The following is a 14,617-nucleotide window of genomic DNA, read 5'->3' on the forward strand; positions in this document are numbered from 1 at the left end:
GGGGGGGGGGAGCAGTGTGACAGGGGTCATTCAGTTCAAATTATTCATTCAGATAAACCTGTCATTATCTACAAGCTGGGTGGTCAAAATATGTCCCATTCATAGAAACGATCAATTACAGTAAGTGCTTGGTGGCTTTTAACTGCGTCCAATAATTTCAGTCTCTAGAGGTCATACATTAAAACGATCTTCCGCCTGTCAGGACTGCAGATGCATCACAGATGCGTAAATCAAACCACTGCTGCACAAAGACTGAAACACAAGTGTTCAGGATGAGTTTATATACCTGGATTAATGATGAAATTACTGTGTTCTATCCAGAGCTCAGCTACGTATTTAAATTCAATCGTTGTTGTCTGATCAGAACTGATACACTGCACCAATAAATTTCACTTGTGAAAACCAGACTCCTCATTTCCTTGTGTCTCCTATTGTAATCGATCCATATTTTGCCTATTTCTTTTTTTTAATTTTGTCTTGAATAAGAACCACAAATACATTTTTTCTAGTTTAAAACTCACCATTAATGACCACCCTTGCACTATAAATGGTGAACTTCTTAATGGAGAAATACTTTGCAATAAATATGTAACATGAAAGTGTTTCACAGGTTTACCATCAATATTTACATGAATAAAAATAACTTGCATCATCAAAACTTCATGTACTTTTTTAAACTATAACTCCTTGCCTATATTTTCTGTCTTGTTACTCTTTTTTTTCTTATTCTGAAGGTCATATTGAGAACATTTCAACAATTACTGATAAGAATTAGTAACCCATGACACTGGGTTATAACTAGCAGCTACTTTAGCCATTGGGAAATGAAATCATTACTGCACTGATTTTGTTCATTGTCTGACTTGTCAAAATGTCTTCATCAAAATAAAGACAAGAAAATCAATAAAACTGCAGCAGTTTTAGTGATCCAGAAAACAGGACACACACAGACGAATACAAGATCACCTTATTTTTATGTAAGCCACCAGTGCATAAGTCAGAATTGACATTTACTTTGCATATATAGTGTACAGAATAGTAGCTATGAGAAAATTATAAAGTATTCTCCTAAATGTTAATGCACGCTTTTTTCTGCTTTGGTAATATGTACAAAAAAAAATTAATGTAGGATAGAGATTGAAGAGTTATATATTATATTATATTATATATATATTATATATTATATAACAAAATTGCTGCGAACAATGAATGAGGACTGGAGCTGCTCCCGTCTCCAAAATGATTTCTCTGACTGCTCCATGCATGAAAGAATGAAATCCTTATATAAATAATATTAAACACAAATGTTGTCAAGCATAAAAAGCAAACTACAAATATTAAGTAAAACCTTGAAGGCCAAATCATTTCTGTCAGACTTCATAATTTGAAATTATACAGCAAAGCAATGAATGAAAAAATTAATAAATTATATTCAAAAAGAAGAAAGAAATAAGCCAAAATGTATTATGGATATAGAGGTTGCACTACCTATAAATATACTATCCTTTATTATGTTATTGTGTAAAATTCATTCCACATCAAAAAATATGCATTTAATATATCTAAATATATCATATATTATTTGTAACACAGTCTTATTAAATGCATAGTACATTATCCAAGCCTAAATATGCCCTCTGCCACAAACACCCCATAAAATGTGCGTGTTTGTGTGTGTGTGTGTGTGGTGTTTAGATTAAAAATTAAGGTCCAGAATGATGTAGAATATGCATTAGTTTTACAGTTATGAGATTTTTTTTAAATACCTGAGATTATTTTAACTGAATTTGTATTTTTAATAAGTGTTAATCAAAAGAAAATACTTATGTAAATTAAAATGCTCAGCATTTAATTTTTTTCTATATTGACATAGTAAAGGTGATGAAAATGTAACAAAAAAGGTCACTTTTCTTGTATTGTTTTTTTTTGTTGGCTTAATAGTCAAACTAAATAGATACTAAATTAAAATTAGTATAATGTACAAAAGGTTTTGTAGCATGACTGACAGCATTTTTCAGCAGCCGATTGATTCAGTAGCCGATTGATTCAGCAGCGCTTTCAGTAAAACCACCAGGCGTCTCTGCAGCTTCTCTCCGACCTTTCACCCAGACTGGAGTACAAGGTTTATACCTTATCCCATTAGACTGGACTACATTGGTTTAACAGAGACAATGCGGATTGTCCTTTTCTCTGGCAGGATGATATATCAGAGCTGTTCTCAAGCTGAAGACGGTGAGACAGACAAAGACGTTTAGATGATCTGGTTAGACTCCAAATTCAGGTTATTTATCAAAATCCATTCGATTATAAATGAAAATAGTCAACATGAACTGCTCCTCATTTACTAAATGAGGTCAAATTAAACAACTTTTTTGCAATAAAGGGCAAAAAGGAACGGCAAAAAGGATTGCACAGCTTGAGGGAAAGCCTTAAAAATCTATGCACACATTCAACAGTAGCAAACATGTTTTATTGGGTTGAGATTTTCACATTTCAGTTCGATTACGACAGACTGAACCTGAAACAAACGTTTAAATTTCAATACATCAAATTTCTCTTATATTACACAACCAAGTTTATTTAAAAAGCAGGACATGCTTCACCACTGAAGTAAATGAAACAAATTCAGGACCAGGCTTTGTCACAAAAAAAAGAAGCGGACTGAATTACACTGAAACAAGCGATTCACTCAGATGCGTCAACTACAAATTGTGAACATAACAATTTAGTAGAACATGGAGGGCTTTGTTAAACACCATGTCGGTGCCAGTTTAACAAGCTGTAAACAGTTTAATTAGGCAAGGTTTCAATCCACAGCATGTGGTTCACTTTGTACATTCATTAGAGACCCTGCATACAGCTCATTTTAAACATCAACGGAGAACACTATGACGTTTCAGTAGAACCTGCATGAAAAAAGAAAACGTATAATTGAAACTCGGGTTAGGTATTGTGAAGCTTTCTGCACATAAAAACGATAAATGTGCCAGACCTACAGTAAAGGAGAAAACCACGTAAAACACAGAGTGGAAACAAACTAAACAGAGAAACGCAAAAAACAAGATTCAAAACGAGAACTTAAATATACATCCAGACAAATTGTCATGTGGCACGGTCTACGCAGGGCACTGCTTTGTGTGTTTTTGTGCAACCTCCTCACTACGACCACTTTAGTACCTTTTCTAAAGAGGATTTATGCGGTTTTTGTAAGACACTATGCCTCTACTGCTGAAAGACTGCAATATCTTCAGAAGGCTGGCAGCTTTGAACACTGAGATGACTACAAACTCCTGTTTTTCTTCTTCAAATGTAAAAAAAAAAAAACATTTACATTTAAACCCTTTTCCAGTAAAATGACCCTATTGCGCAGCAAAAAAACTACAACCTCCTCATCCATGAAATGCAGGAACCTCTTGTGAAGCGTTTCTCACAGCGGCCACAGTTCTTCATCAGGCAGTGGGTTCATTGGGTCAAGGCCTTGCAATTCAGTGATAAAGTCCACCAGGATTCAGTCATATTCACCTCCCTGTATCAAAGTCAAGACAAACCACATGACTTTCCATGGAGCTTTGAAAAAAGGAGAGAGAGAGAAATAGTGCTTTGGCAGAAGCCTCTTCAAAAACAGGAAAGCTGGCTGGATCGTATAGTTACAGAAGACACGCCACTGCCAAACCATGATGATTGTTTGGCCGGATACCAAAACTGTGCCACCGTCATCAGTCTGCATCTTGTAATGCCATCCATCATATTCTGGCTGCCTCATTCACAAACAGTATAACGGCATCTACATGTGTCTGCAGGTTGGACTACAAACCCCTTAACTGTCATGAGGACACCGGTGTCCTTATGGCCCCGTTGACTTGCATGTGGGTGTGTTTGGGGTGACAGTTAAGGGGTTCATTTGAAGCAGTACCCTAAAGATTTCATTGGAGGACTTCAAACAGACTCGAGTGCAAATTAAAACATGCCAGAGTTGACTCCTGGACGACTTCCGTCTCAAGCGTAGATGTGACCAGGACCACCAGTGTGTGTGTTTTCAGCACCTAGGCGCTCCTGGCTCGGCTGACGGCTGGACTCGCTGGATTTCCTGGATTTGATGACGCCGGTGTAGTCGTGAATCCCGACCTCCAAGTTCTTGGCCCGCAAGGCGGCAGTATGGAGCTTCTCTAGAAAGTCTGGCATACCTGGCAGGGAGTTCACCAGCAATTTTACTCAGGAACATATGATAAATATTCAACTAACTCAAAAAAACAACTCTCCAACATAGATAATAAACATGGACAGGGTTTCTATAAAGTTGCAATTTCAAAATTCCAGGATTTCCCCAAATTTTCTGAAATATTATTCAGCTTCTGATGTAGGAATAAAATTTTTGAGGTTTAGCGTCAGTGTTTTTAAAGCATTGAAAGTTTTAAAACTGGCACAAATCCATTTTTAATCACCAGAGCGACGGCCAAGTGTTGAGGATACAACACTGTATACAGGGTTCGTACACTTTTCAAGAATTTCCAAAGTAAGTTTTCAAACTTTTCAAGCGTCAGACAGATCCTGTGCTTGTTTGTCTAATGGGAGAACATTATTATACAAAATTTTCATAACATTATTATCTGCAGAGAAATGCCCAAGTCATATTTTGTTAAGAAAACATTTCCCTAATCTCAATGTTTTGAGAAAAACTAAATCTCAAGATGGTTTAGTAACAACTGTTTGATTATAGTTCAGCATACTAAAATGGGATTTCAGGTTAACCTTGTTTTGTCATGTAACAATTATCTACATGATGTTAGTTTTTATGTTGTTGATTACAGCTTAGCAGTGTTTTCATGACAAAATTATGAGTCCCCAGTCATGTTTTTGGCACAATACCAATTCAGTTATGTCAAGATCACAAGATTCTGAACTCACTTTGTTATAACCTTAATTAGATTAGATTAATTGTCACCGCACATTATTTTTAGCAGTAAAATAAGATTAATAGTGCAACTTTGCTATACTGCACAGTTAGTCTTCAATCAGACTGATCATACCTAACAGAACAGAGAAGAGTCTAGAAACATTTGCTAAACAATCCATCTTTGAAGCCCCTAAAATCTACTTTCCAAGACGGTGAAGATGGTTATTTCAGCTCCGTGTCTGAAATTGGTATATTAAACATATTTTAACTGAATGTTTATCTACAGCCAACAAGAGATAAAAGTATAAACTGTAAGTTTAGGGCAGTGAAAAAGAGCTCACCACTTGACACCATCCAGCTCACACAGTAACGAGGAAAGACCGTCTGTGGATCATCACTGTAGGTCAGCAAGTAATCAAAACCGTTCTGTGAAGGAAAATGCCAAATCAATACAAAACCTTAAAAAACACACATTTTTTTTATAAGCTTGAAGTAACTAAATAATTCAAAACCGATTACAAACCTCATCAAAGGACTTATGAGGACGAATGACCATCTTTGACTGGTATGACTGGACTCTCACAAATTCTTGAGTCTCTGGGACTCTAGGATGCTGCACGGCTCTACACAAAACAACAACACACAGCAAGCTATGAGATGCACACATCACTCGGTTTGTTTGTGTCTGTAAATGTACGAAACACCAATCAAGTTTACAATTAGATGCAAATATTTATGAGCCCCACCTGGATACCAAGACCATCATGTTATTTTCCATGTCAACGTCATACCGCCGCACATAAACATAGTCTCTTGAATACAACGGGTACTGTGAAGGAACAATAAAGACACATTTGTTTCTAAAACTGAAAAATTGTGGTCATTTCTTTGTTTGTAATACATAAAACATTGAGTGGAGGATAAGCAGCAAACTTACTGGAAAGTGTGTCGCCCAGTGCACAACTTCAGAGCCCGTGTTGGCATCCCTGTCAACCACTTCAAGCTTGATGACCAACGAATCCCACTTCTTCCTGTACTCAGTGTCCAACTGAGGGAAAGGGGGAAAGTGTTAGTAAATACAGAACAAGCATTTATGGTTTACAATAACCTTGTGATACAAATTTTGAGAAAATTTTTAAAAGATGTTGCGAGAAAGAAATTGCTAATTAAGTGTGTTTACATCTACATGAATCAGTCAGGCGAATTCCATTAGATTCTGATGCTACGCATAGCTATAAGAAAAAAATAAATACATTTCAGACTTCCATGCTTCCAGTACGACACAAACCCACCAGTGGATAAGAGCGTACCCCCCTGAGGTAGGGCAAAACATTTTTGTTCCAAATTTTGGGCTTTTAAAACTCTGAAGACATTTCAGTACAAACCATTATCTTGGCTGGAGTTTACCTTTATAATCAACAATTATTGAAACAGCAGAAGTGGAAGTTGACATTTTATTCAGCAGTGTCATAAAGGAATATTATATAGATTTCTAGGTGTCTGGACTAAAATGAGCAACAGCTAACAAATCTAAAACACTTAAAACTTGTAAAATATAGCTAAGTGTTACCTTTACTGAATACAGATTATTCTCAACAAAAAAGGGAAGCAAAGAGTATAGCTGCTCTTTTTATTTTTGAAAGAGCCGTGGGGTTATCTTCACTCAAATACCAAACAGCGTAAAAAGCACTTTTGGAAATTCCTATGACTTGCAAAACATTTTTCCAAGCCCATCTTTTTTCTATGAGCTTCCAAGTAGTAGTTCCAGTCGAATGCTCTTCTAAATGTGACACAGACTAAGTGGAACATAATGAGATTAATGAGAGTTTACCTGTACATTGAAGAACTGTCTCGGTGTGACATCGTTGTAGGAACCCAATACTGCAGGAAAAAACAAGAACGAAAATGCCAACTCAGATTGTTGTCCTACGTGCCCATCAGAAACTTGGGTGTCAGATAGCAACCGTGCTGACCTCTGTATTCATAGAGCTGGGTGTCGGAAATTTGCCTCTTCCACACTTTGATATCCTTCTTGTCCACCACAGCTTCCCAGCCACTTTCCTGGTATGCGGCCTTTTTGCTAGACGTTGTGCATAGCTTTTTCACAGCTTCCATGGCTTCCAGCTCGAGTCCACATCTTTAAAGAAACGTCAGTGTCAAAACAGGATTAGCACACAAGTCACAGCTCACACGATAGCTCACGGGGAAATCAATCCAACTCACTGCGGGTTGCAGTTACCAACTGGTTACAAGTAGGCATGGGACAGTAACAGGTATCAATGTATACTAAGGTTATAATAAATACAGAATTAGAATAAATTTTCTGTCATACAGTTGCTATGGTTTAAAGTCCTGAAAATGAAATGCCAGAGAACACGCTAGATTAACTAGTTTCTTATAGCGGCATAAAGTTTCATAGTTTACTGCGAGTGTTACCATCTTGCAGTAAATGCTGCCCTTAGCTGATTTAGATCAGTTGTGGACAGCAAAAGTCCATCCAGAGGCCAATATTGTTGGCAACAACAGCATGAATGCAAGAACCTGAAATATAATAGCCTCCAAAATTTGCTTCAAAGGTCTCCTTTGCAATTGGAGACCTTGATCAGTGAGGACAACACTTTTATATTATGTCCGGCTAGTTAAGGAGTAACTGTCAACTTGTTTTCCTTGTGTTCATCTCAAAAGAGCAAAATATTCAGCACAACAGTTGAAACTATCGTAGTCTATGCAACATACTTGCCATTTCACTTAAATGTGTTAAAATTGAGAAATAAATAAACATATTATAAATAATAATGCCCTTTATGTCTCAAATCGAAATCTCAAAGGGTACAAATGACCTCAAATAATATGTTAAACTATCTTAGTAGCAAATCGGTGCCTTTTTTCTTTGAATAAAAATAAGCTGGCCATGCTACAAATTATTTTACAATTTTATGTAAATACCATGCTATTTTTACTTAAGGTAATCATGCTCTGGGAATATACATGGAAATGCATTGAAACTAATGTCCAACGAGAGGGCAATTTCTTTGTCAGAGTGACTGTTTTAGTTCCCTATAATGTCTTTCCATCCCAGTTGTTCGTGGGTGAGGTGCAAGGAGTTCTCACCTGCGGATCTCCTCATCTTGTATCTTTTCACTCTCCCACAAGAAGACCCCAGCCAGAGCCGCCACAAGCTTCCCAGTGGGGGCGTGATTGTTCTGAAATCTGCGCCAAATGTTGCCAACCAGGGTCCACCTGGTTCGCTCGGAGTACAGGTTGGAGTAAAGCTCGCCCACTTGGCAGGCCCGCCGGAGCCTTTGACCGGTCACAAAGCCACAGTGGTCAGCAAATATGGACAGCAGTCCCTTCTTTTTCTTCTGACCCGAGGCCCTGTTGGAGCCCACACCTGCTCTCTGGAGCCAGGAGAGCAGCAGGCCCAAGTTCCTGCCCAGCCTTGGGAACCTCTGGAGTTTCTCCATGCCTTCCTCCACTGTAGACCCGAGAGACCTGCTGCTCTGGAGCCGCATTGTATTGACTCCGATCTCGCAGATGGGACGTCGGGGCACGGAGTGAAACATGACTGACAGCTGTGACCGTGATACAAGGTCCCGGAGATAAAAGCCAATGGCAGGACGGTGCAGCAGCAACGTTACCAAGCTAACTTTTTAAACAAGCCGGACGTTCCAAAAAGAACCACCATAGATTACCCCTGTGTGTATAAAGAAGCAGGGTTTTAGTTAGCAGTAGTCATAACTTCACTCTGGTAGCAACTCTTGCTGTCAACCCCTGTGTGAACACGCTACATGTATCGTTAGCATTAGCTAGCAGGTTTTCATACTAACTATTTTGCCGCAAACAAAGGAACCCAAACCCCTCTGACGCCACTCTATTATTCGAACTGAAACATAAAAATGTGCAACATAAACGATATGATCACACAAGACCTCTATAAACCTGGTTATCTCTCCTTATGACAGACTCACGCTTTCCAAACTCTACCATCTCATTTGACCTCCTCTTCCTTTCGTGTCTTTCACGCCCACTCCTAAGGCCCGCCTTCCTGAACGGAAGTTAGCAGTATATGGCATTTCTGATTGGTCGAGAGGGATGCCTGTCAAAGCTTCAGGCGCTTAAGTGCCAGCATGTATGTATGTCCGCTTCTTCCCTCAAAGAAGGCTTTCCCCATCAGACTGAACCTGGATCAGCTTGCTTGTCCCACGTTTTCCTGCGAACACTCATTATTAAAAAAAAACTTAGGCGGAAATTTAAAACCTGATCCAGGATCGGTGTTTTAGAAAAGCAGAAATGACAAGATATAAAGAGGAAGTGAAAGTCGCCCTCAAGTGGTACAGTTAAAAAATAAATAAATTAAATTAAAAAAGTCTGTAGCCAACATTTACACTACTGTACAAAAATATAATCGTATAGTACGAATGATTTAAGGTTGTCATAGTTACCCAGGCCGTAAAACGTCAAAACTAAAGGTAACAATGAGAAACAAAATAAAACACATGAAATATTAACCACACACTTTGCTGTTGTCAAAATCCACGTCATTTTAAATCTATGAAAACGCTTGCAAACATACGGACGCGAGTAGGGAGACGCACATCCCTTCCGAACAGCGTCAGTGGGGATAAATAAGACGAACGGCAAGATCAGACATCATGGATTCTTTTAATATCTATAATTTTTTTAGATTTAAAACGTTTGCTGGGGTTGTGTGTTTTATTTAGAAATGTTGATATTTTTGAACAATACAGTGTTCAGTGATTTGGATAACCTAAGTCCCATTGAACGATAAGACAGACAACAGACAAATACTGTCACCTTTTGTATGTACCTTAAGAAGAATAAATTATTTAAGAGAATGTAGTTTCTAAGTTTATTAAGTTTCTAAGTAAAGTTAATATCCACACTCCATGCCACTTGGTGGCAGTAATGTACCAAATATCAGCGATCATTAGTGACAACCAGCATCATGACAACTTAAAAAAAAAACAGGTCATTGAGTTGCAGAGAACGCGGTTTTCGATTAAGCGCTAACTGGCATTTGCTAAATTAAGCCAGAGGTGGTTTTTGGCATAATCCGGGTTGTGAGTGGATCAGATGGCAAGTAGTGGTGGGGGAAATTTGGAGGATGAGAATATGGATACAGGGTGGTCTATGGTAGAAAATAGAAGAGGGGGAGAGGGGAGAGATAAGGCTAAAAAGGAAATAAACACTGGGAAAAGATCTCTTGAGGATGAGGAAGAAACGGCTGAAATAAGGAAGAAAGCAATGATGGAAGAGTTTAAAGTTATACTAAAATTTCAAACTGGACAGGATATGTTTGGAGTAAGCCCTATTAATCTGTCAAATGGACTTAAGAGAGATATTGGAGAAGTAGAACTAGCTAAAGTCTTAAGAGATGGAAGTCTGCTCATCATTTGTAAAAAATGCTGAACAAAAGAATAAAGCTCTTAAATTACAAATGGTGTGTAAAAAGGAAGTGCTGGAAAGAAAGGTTGTTGGGGAAGAGAAAGGAGTAATATCAGGAATTCTTGTAGGAGAAAATTTGGAGGAGCTGAAGAAAATAATTAAAGGAGGGGAAGTTACAGACCTCAAACGACTACAGGCTTTTAGGAATGGAGAGAAAATGGACAGTACATCTGTACTACTGGTCTTCAAAGATAGAGTTCTGCCTGATAAGGTAATGGTTGGCTACTTGAGTTTTAATGTAAGGCAGTATATTCCACCACCACTCAGGTGCTTTAAATGCCAAAGATTTGGACATATTGCAAATGTTTGTAAAGGGAAACAGGTGTAGGAGATGTGGAGGCGAACATCCTTATGGTGAGTGTGGAAGTAACCCTGTGAAATGTAACTGTGGAGGAAATCATACTGCAGCATTTGCAGGATGCACAGTAAGGAAAGAGCCAGCTGAAATTCAAAAAGTAAAAGCTGAAAAGAGAGTTACTTATGCTGAAGCAGTGAAACAGGTGAAAAGTAATGATAATGCTCCAAAAATAAACTATGAAAGGAAGACAGTGGCAGACAATAATCAGGGTAATGTCACATTAGAAAAATTGATACCCTTTCTTGCATATATCATTAATTACTCAGAACAAGCAAAAAATAAATCAGAAAAAATAAAAATTATAGTGAAAACAGCTGCAAAATTTTTTATGGTCAAAGATTTATCTTAGGAAAAAATTTATGATGAATTGCGACAGGGTGAAGGAGCATCTGAACCTGAGGCATCTCAAACCATCACATAATTCTAATATTACAATGGAACGCTCACAGTCTGATAGCAAATGGTCAGGAATTTAAAGGCTTCATTAATAATCTAAATCCAAAACCAGATATAATATGCATTCAAGAAACGTGGCTCAAACCATCATTACAGTTTAGTATTCAGGGTTATTCAGTTTGACGTAAAGACAGGTCAAACGGGAGTGGAGGAGGTTGTGCTATATTTGTAAAAACCAACATAAAATTTATTCAGCTACAAGTAGAATCAGACTTAGAAATTACTGCTGTTGAAGTTTGGACAAATAATGGGAATACTACAATAATAAATTTTTATAATCCTTGTAAACAATTAGAATAATTTAAACTTGAATCAATCCTAGGAAACTGGAGAGGGAAAATAGTTTGGTGTGGGGATTTCAATGCACAGAGCACTTTATGGGGAGATCAGGATGAGTATAATGAAGGGGTTGTAGAAGAGTTGATTGAAGAAAAAGAATTGGTCATTTTAAATTATGGTGAAGGCACTCAGGTGGACTTTATGAGGGGTAAAGAATCTGCCATTGATCTGACCTTGGTCTCTCAATCTATTGCTGATTTATGCAGAGGGAGAGTATTTAAAGAAAACACAATGGGGAGTGATCATTATCCAATTTTTGTTAATATAGGTATAAATGTAAAGCAAGACCAGACAAAACTTGAAGAGAGGTGGAAATATGAGAAAGCAGATTGAGGTAAGTTTGAAATTTTGAGTGAGGTTAGCTTAGAAAATGTAGATATAAATAAACAAATAAATGAGTTAAATTTAGAAATTAGCAAATGTATAATTAATTCAGCCAAATCGTGTATTCCTAGAAGTAATGGTAATAGAAAAAAGAAGATAGTTCCTTGGTGGACACCAGAATGCTCAATAACAATTAAACAGAGAAATAAGGCTTTTAAGACACTTAAGAAAATAATTTGTTTCCAGCATCTAATAAATTATAAAAAGAAACAGGCAGAAGTCAGGAAAATTATAAGAAACGCTAAAAGAGATTACTGGAGGGGTTTGGAATACTATTAAAAAAATGTCTGGAAATTCCAGAGTCTTTTTTTCCAATAATAAAAGATAATAAAAATATTATTATAGATAATAAAAATAAGGCTGAGGTATTAGCGAAAATATTTGCAAAAGTACATAGTACAGAGAATCTAGATAAAGAAAAATTAGGACGTGAAACTACTAAACAGCGAAATATTGATTTAATTCATAATGATGAAGAGTATGATGATTTTATTAAAATGAAATTTTCCTTGTTTGAATTAAATAGAGCACTGAGGAATTCTAGTAAATCAACTCCTGGTAATGTTCAAATTACTTATAATATGTTAAATAAACTTAGTGATGTGAGTAAAGAAATAATTCTAAAATTGTATAATAAAGCTTGGGAAGAAAGTATATTGCCTGATAAATGGAAAGAAGCCATTATTATTCCTATTTGTAAACCTGGGAAAGATCCAAATTCAGCTGAAAGTTACAGACCAATAGCCCTAACATCATGTCTGGGTAAAATTATGGAAAAAATGGTAAATAACAGGTTAATTTATTTCCTAGAATCTAAGGAGAAGATTAAAACTTATCAATTTGGTTTTAGGAAAGGCAGAAGTACAATCGATCCAGCATTATGTCTGGAACATGAAATCAGACGGGCCCAGATTAATAAAGAGAGTGTAATGGCAATCTTTTTGGATGTGGAAAATGCTTATGACATGCTGTGGAAAGAAGGACTGCTGATTAAATTAAAACAAATAGGCATAAGGGGTAAAATATATAGGTGGATTAAAAATTTCTTAACTGAAAGAAATATTAGAGTTAAAATAGGCGGGGAAATAAGTTCAAAGTATCAAGTTGAAAATGGTACTCCACAAGGCAGTATTATAAGTCCTATGTTATTTATTATAATGATTAATGATATTTTTAGTAGTTTAGATAAATCTTTTACTGTTTCATTATTTGCTGATGATGGAAAAGGGGAAAAAACACTGAATTTATAAACAGGAAAATACAGGAAGCATTAAATAAGGTAGAAGCTTGGGCTTTAGAATGGGGATTTAGGTTCTCAACATCCAAATCTAAATTTGTTGTTTTTACAAATAGGAAGGTGAATACTAATGTGGATCTTAAGTTATATGGGAATATTATAGAAAGGAAAGAGCAAATTAAATATTTGGGTATATGGTTTGATAAAATACTCACATGGAAAATACATATAGGTAAAATAGTGTAAAAAAAGTTAAATCATTTTAAATATTATGAGATGTCTGAGAGGCAAAGAGTGGGGAGCAGACAGGAAAGCATTAAAGACAATTTACATCGGGCTAATTAAATCAGTCTTTGATTATGGATGTATTTTATATAATTCAGCTTCAAGTAGTTTATTGGCAAATATAGATAAAATACAATATCAGGCATTAAGACTTTGCTGCGGAGCGATGAAAACCACTCCAGTTTCAGCTCTACAGGTTGAGATGGGTGAGATGCCACTAGAGCTCAGGAGGGAACAATTAGCCTTAACCTATTGGGCAAATATTAAAGGACATAATGAAACCCATCCTCCATGTATGACATTACAACCTTGTCAAGAAAAAGAAAAGAAGCAAATTAATAGTTTTGGATGGATAATTTTAAATAAAATATATATTGGGATTGATAAATTTCTAATTAGTCCTGTGGTTGTTATTCCTGTCATTCCGTTATGGGTTTTTGAACAGGCTGAAGTTGATTTAAAATTATTGGAAAAGGGAAGAGAATTGGTAAAGAATGAAATGGAAAATTATATTAAAAAAGAATATTCAGAATATATTCAAATATACACAGATGCCTCAAAAATGGTAAATAATCAAGTAGGTATGTCATTTATTGCTCCAGATTTAAACTTTATGAAAAATAAAAGAAAAACTGATAAACTGACAGTGTATACAGGTGAGCTAATGGCAAAATTAATGGCTTTAGAATGGGTTGAGGAAATGGAAAAAAGAAAGTTTTTAATTTGCTCATATTCTAGCAGTGCATTAATTAGTATCCAAGAGGTAAATTCAGATTCAAGGCAAAATATTATATTGGATATAATTTACTTAATTCCCAGGATTAAAAATCAGGGCTCTCAGGTTATATTAGTTTGGATTCCAGCCCACATTGGCGTGGTAGGAAATGAGTTAGCGGATAGTTTTGCTAAGAGTGCCTCAAGAAAGGAAATTGTTGATTTGAATATAAGATAAGTAAAAATGAGATAAAGAATATTATAAAGGAATATATCAAGGGAAAATGGCAAGAACAGTGGGACAGAGGAGAGAAAGTGAGGTTTTATTATAATATCCAAAAAAATGTTGGGGAATGTAGGAAAAATTACAGAAGTAAAAGTGAAGAAGATGTTATTTCTAGAATTAGGTTTGGACACACAGGATTAAATAGTACTTTTAAGTTAATTAATAAACATAATACAGGTTGTTGTAGTCATTGTGGAG

The 14,617-nt window shown here is 36.3% G+C and overlaps 1 protein-coding gene across 4 annotated transcripts; it reads right to left on the reverse strand.

Annotated features, from left to right (window-relative positions):
* Positions 1-2,448: 2,448 nt before the first annotated feature.
* Positions 2,449-8,964, reverse strand: stard7 (StAR related lipid transfer domain containing 7). 4 transcript variants are annotated; one of them, XM_008424088.2, is made up of 9 exons: positions 8,863-8,964; positions 8,006-8,588; positions 6,868-7,031; positions 6,726-6,775; positions 5,832-5,942; positions 5,641-5,723; positions 5,418-5,517; positions 5,236-5,320; positions 2,449-4,184 (listed from the first exon to the last, which is right to left on the reverse strand). In XM_008424088.2, the coding sequence occupies exons 2-9, from the start codon at positions 8,455-8,457 to the stop codon at positions 3,997-3,999; spliced, it is 1,233 nt and encodes a 410-aa protein (XP_008422310.1). In that variant the 5' UTR covers positions 8,458-8,588; positions 8,863-8,964; the 3' UTR covers positions 2,449-3,996. The 4 variants fall into 4 exon arrangements, with proteins under 4 accessions (XP_008422310.1, XP_008422312.1, XP_008422311.1 ...); XM_008424090.2 differs by having other exon boundaries at positions 2,449-3,526; positions 4,044-4,184; positions 8,006-8,924; XM_008424089.2 differs by having other exon boundaries at positions 8,879-8,909.
* Between the last annotated feature and the right edge of the window lie 5,653 nt (positions 8,965-14,617).

Source organism: Poecilia reticulata, linkage group LG12 (genome assembly GCF_000633615.1).
Source record: "Poecilia reticulata strain Guanapo linkage group LG12, Guppy_female_1.0+MT, whole genome shotgun sequence".
Taxonomy (NCBI): Eukaryota; Metazoa; Chordata; class Actinopteri; order Cyprinodontiformes; family Poeciliidae; genus Poecilia; species Poecilia reticulata.

What these genes read in the sequence shown, in the direction of transcription:
- stard7 (XM_008424088.2), bottom strand. Translation starts at nt 8,457, where the DNA reads ATGTTTCACTCCGTGCCCCGACGTCCCATCTGCGAGATCGGAGTCAAT. An exon ending in CAAGATGAGGAGATCCGCAG is followed by an intron (nt 7,032 to 8,005) that starts GTGAGAACTCCT and finishes GTTTCTTTAAAG; the next exon opens with ATGTGGACTCGAGCTGGAAG. An exon ending in ATGATGGTCTTGGTATCCAG is followed by an intron (nt 5,518 to 5,640) that starts GTGGGGCTCATA and finishes TGTTTTGTGTAG; the next exon opens with AGCCGTGCAGCATCCTAGAG.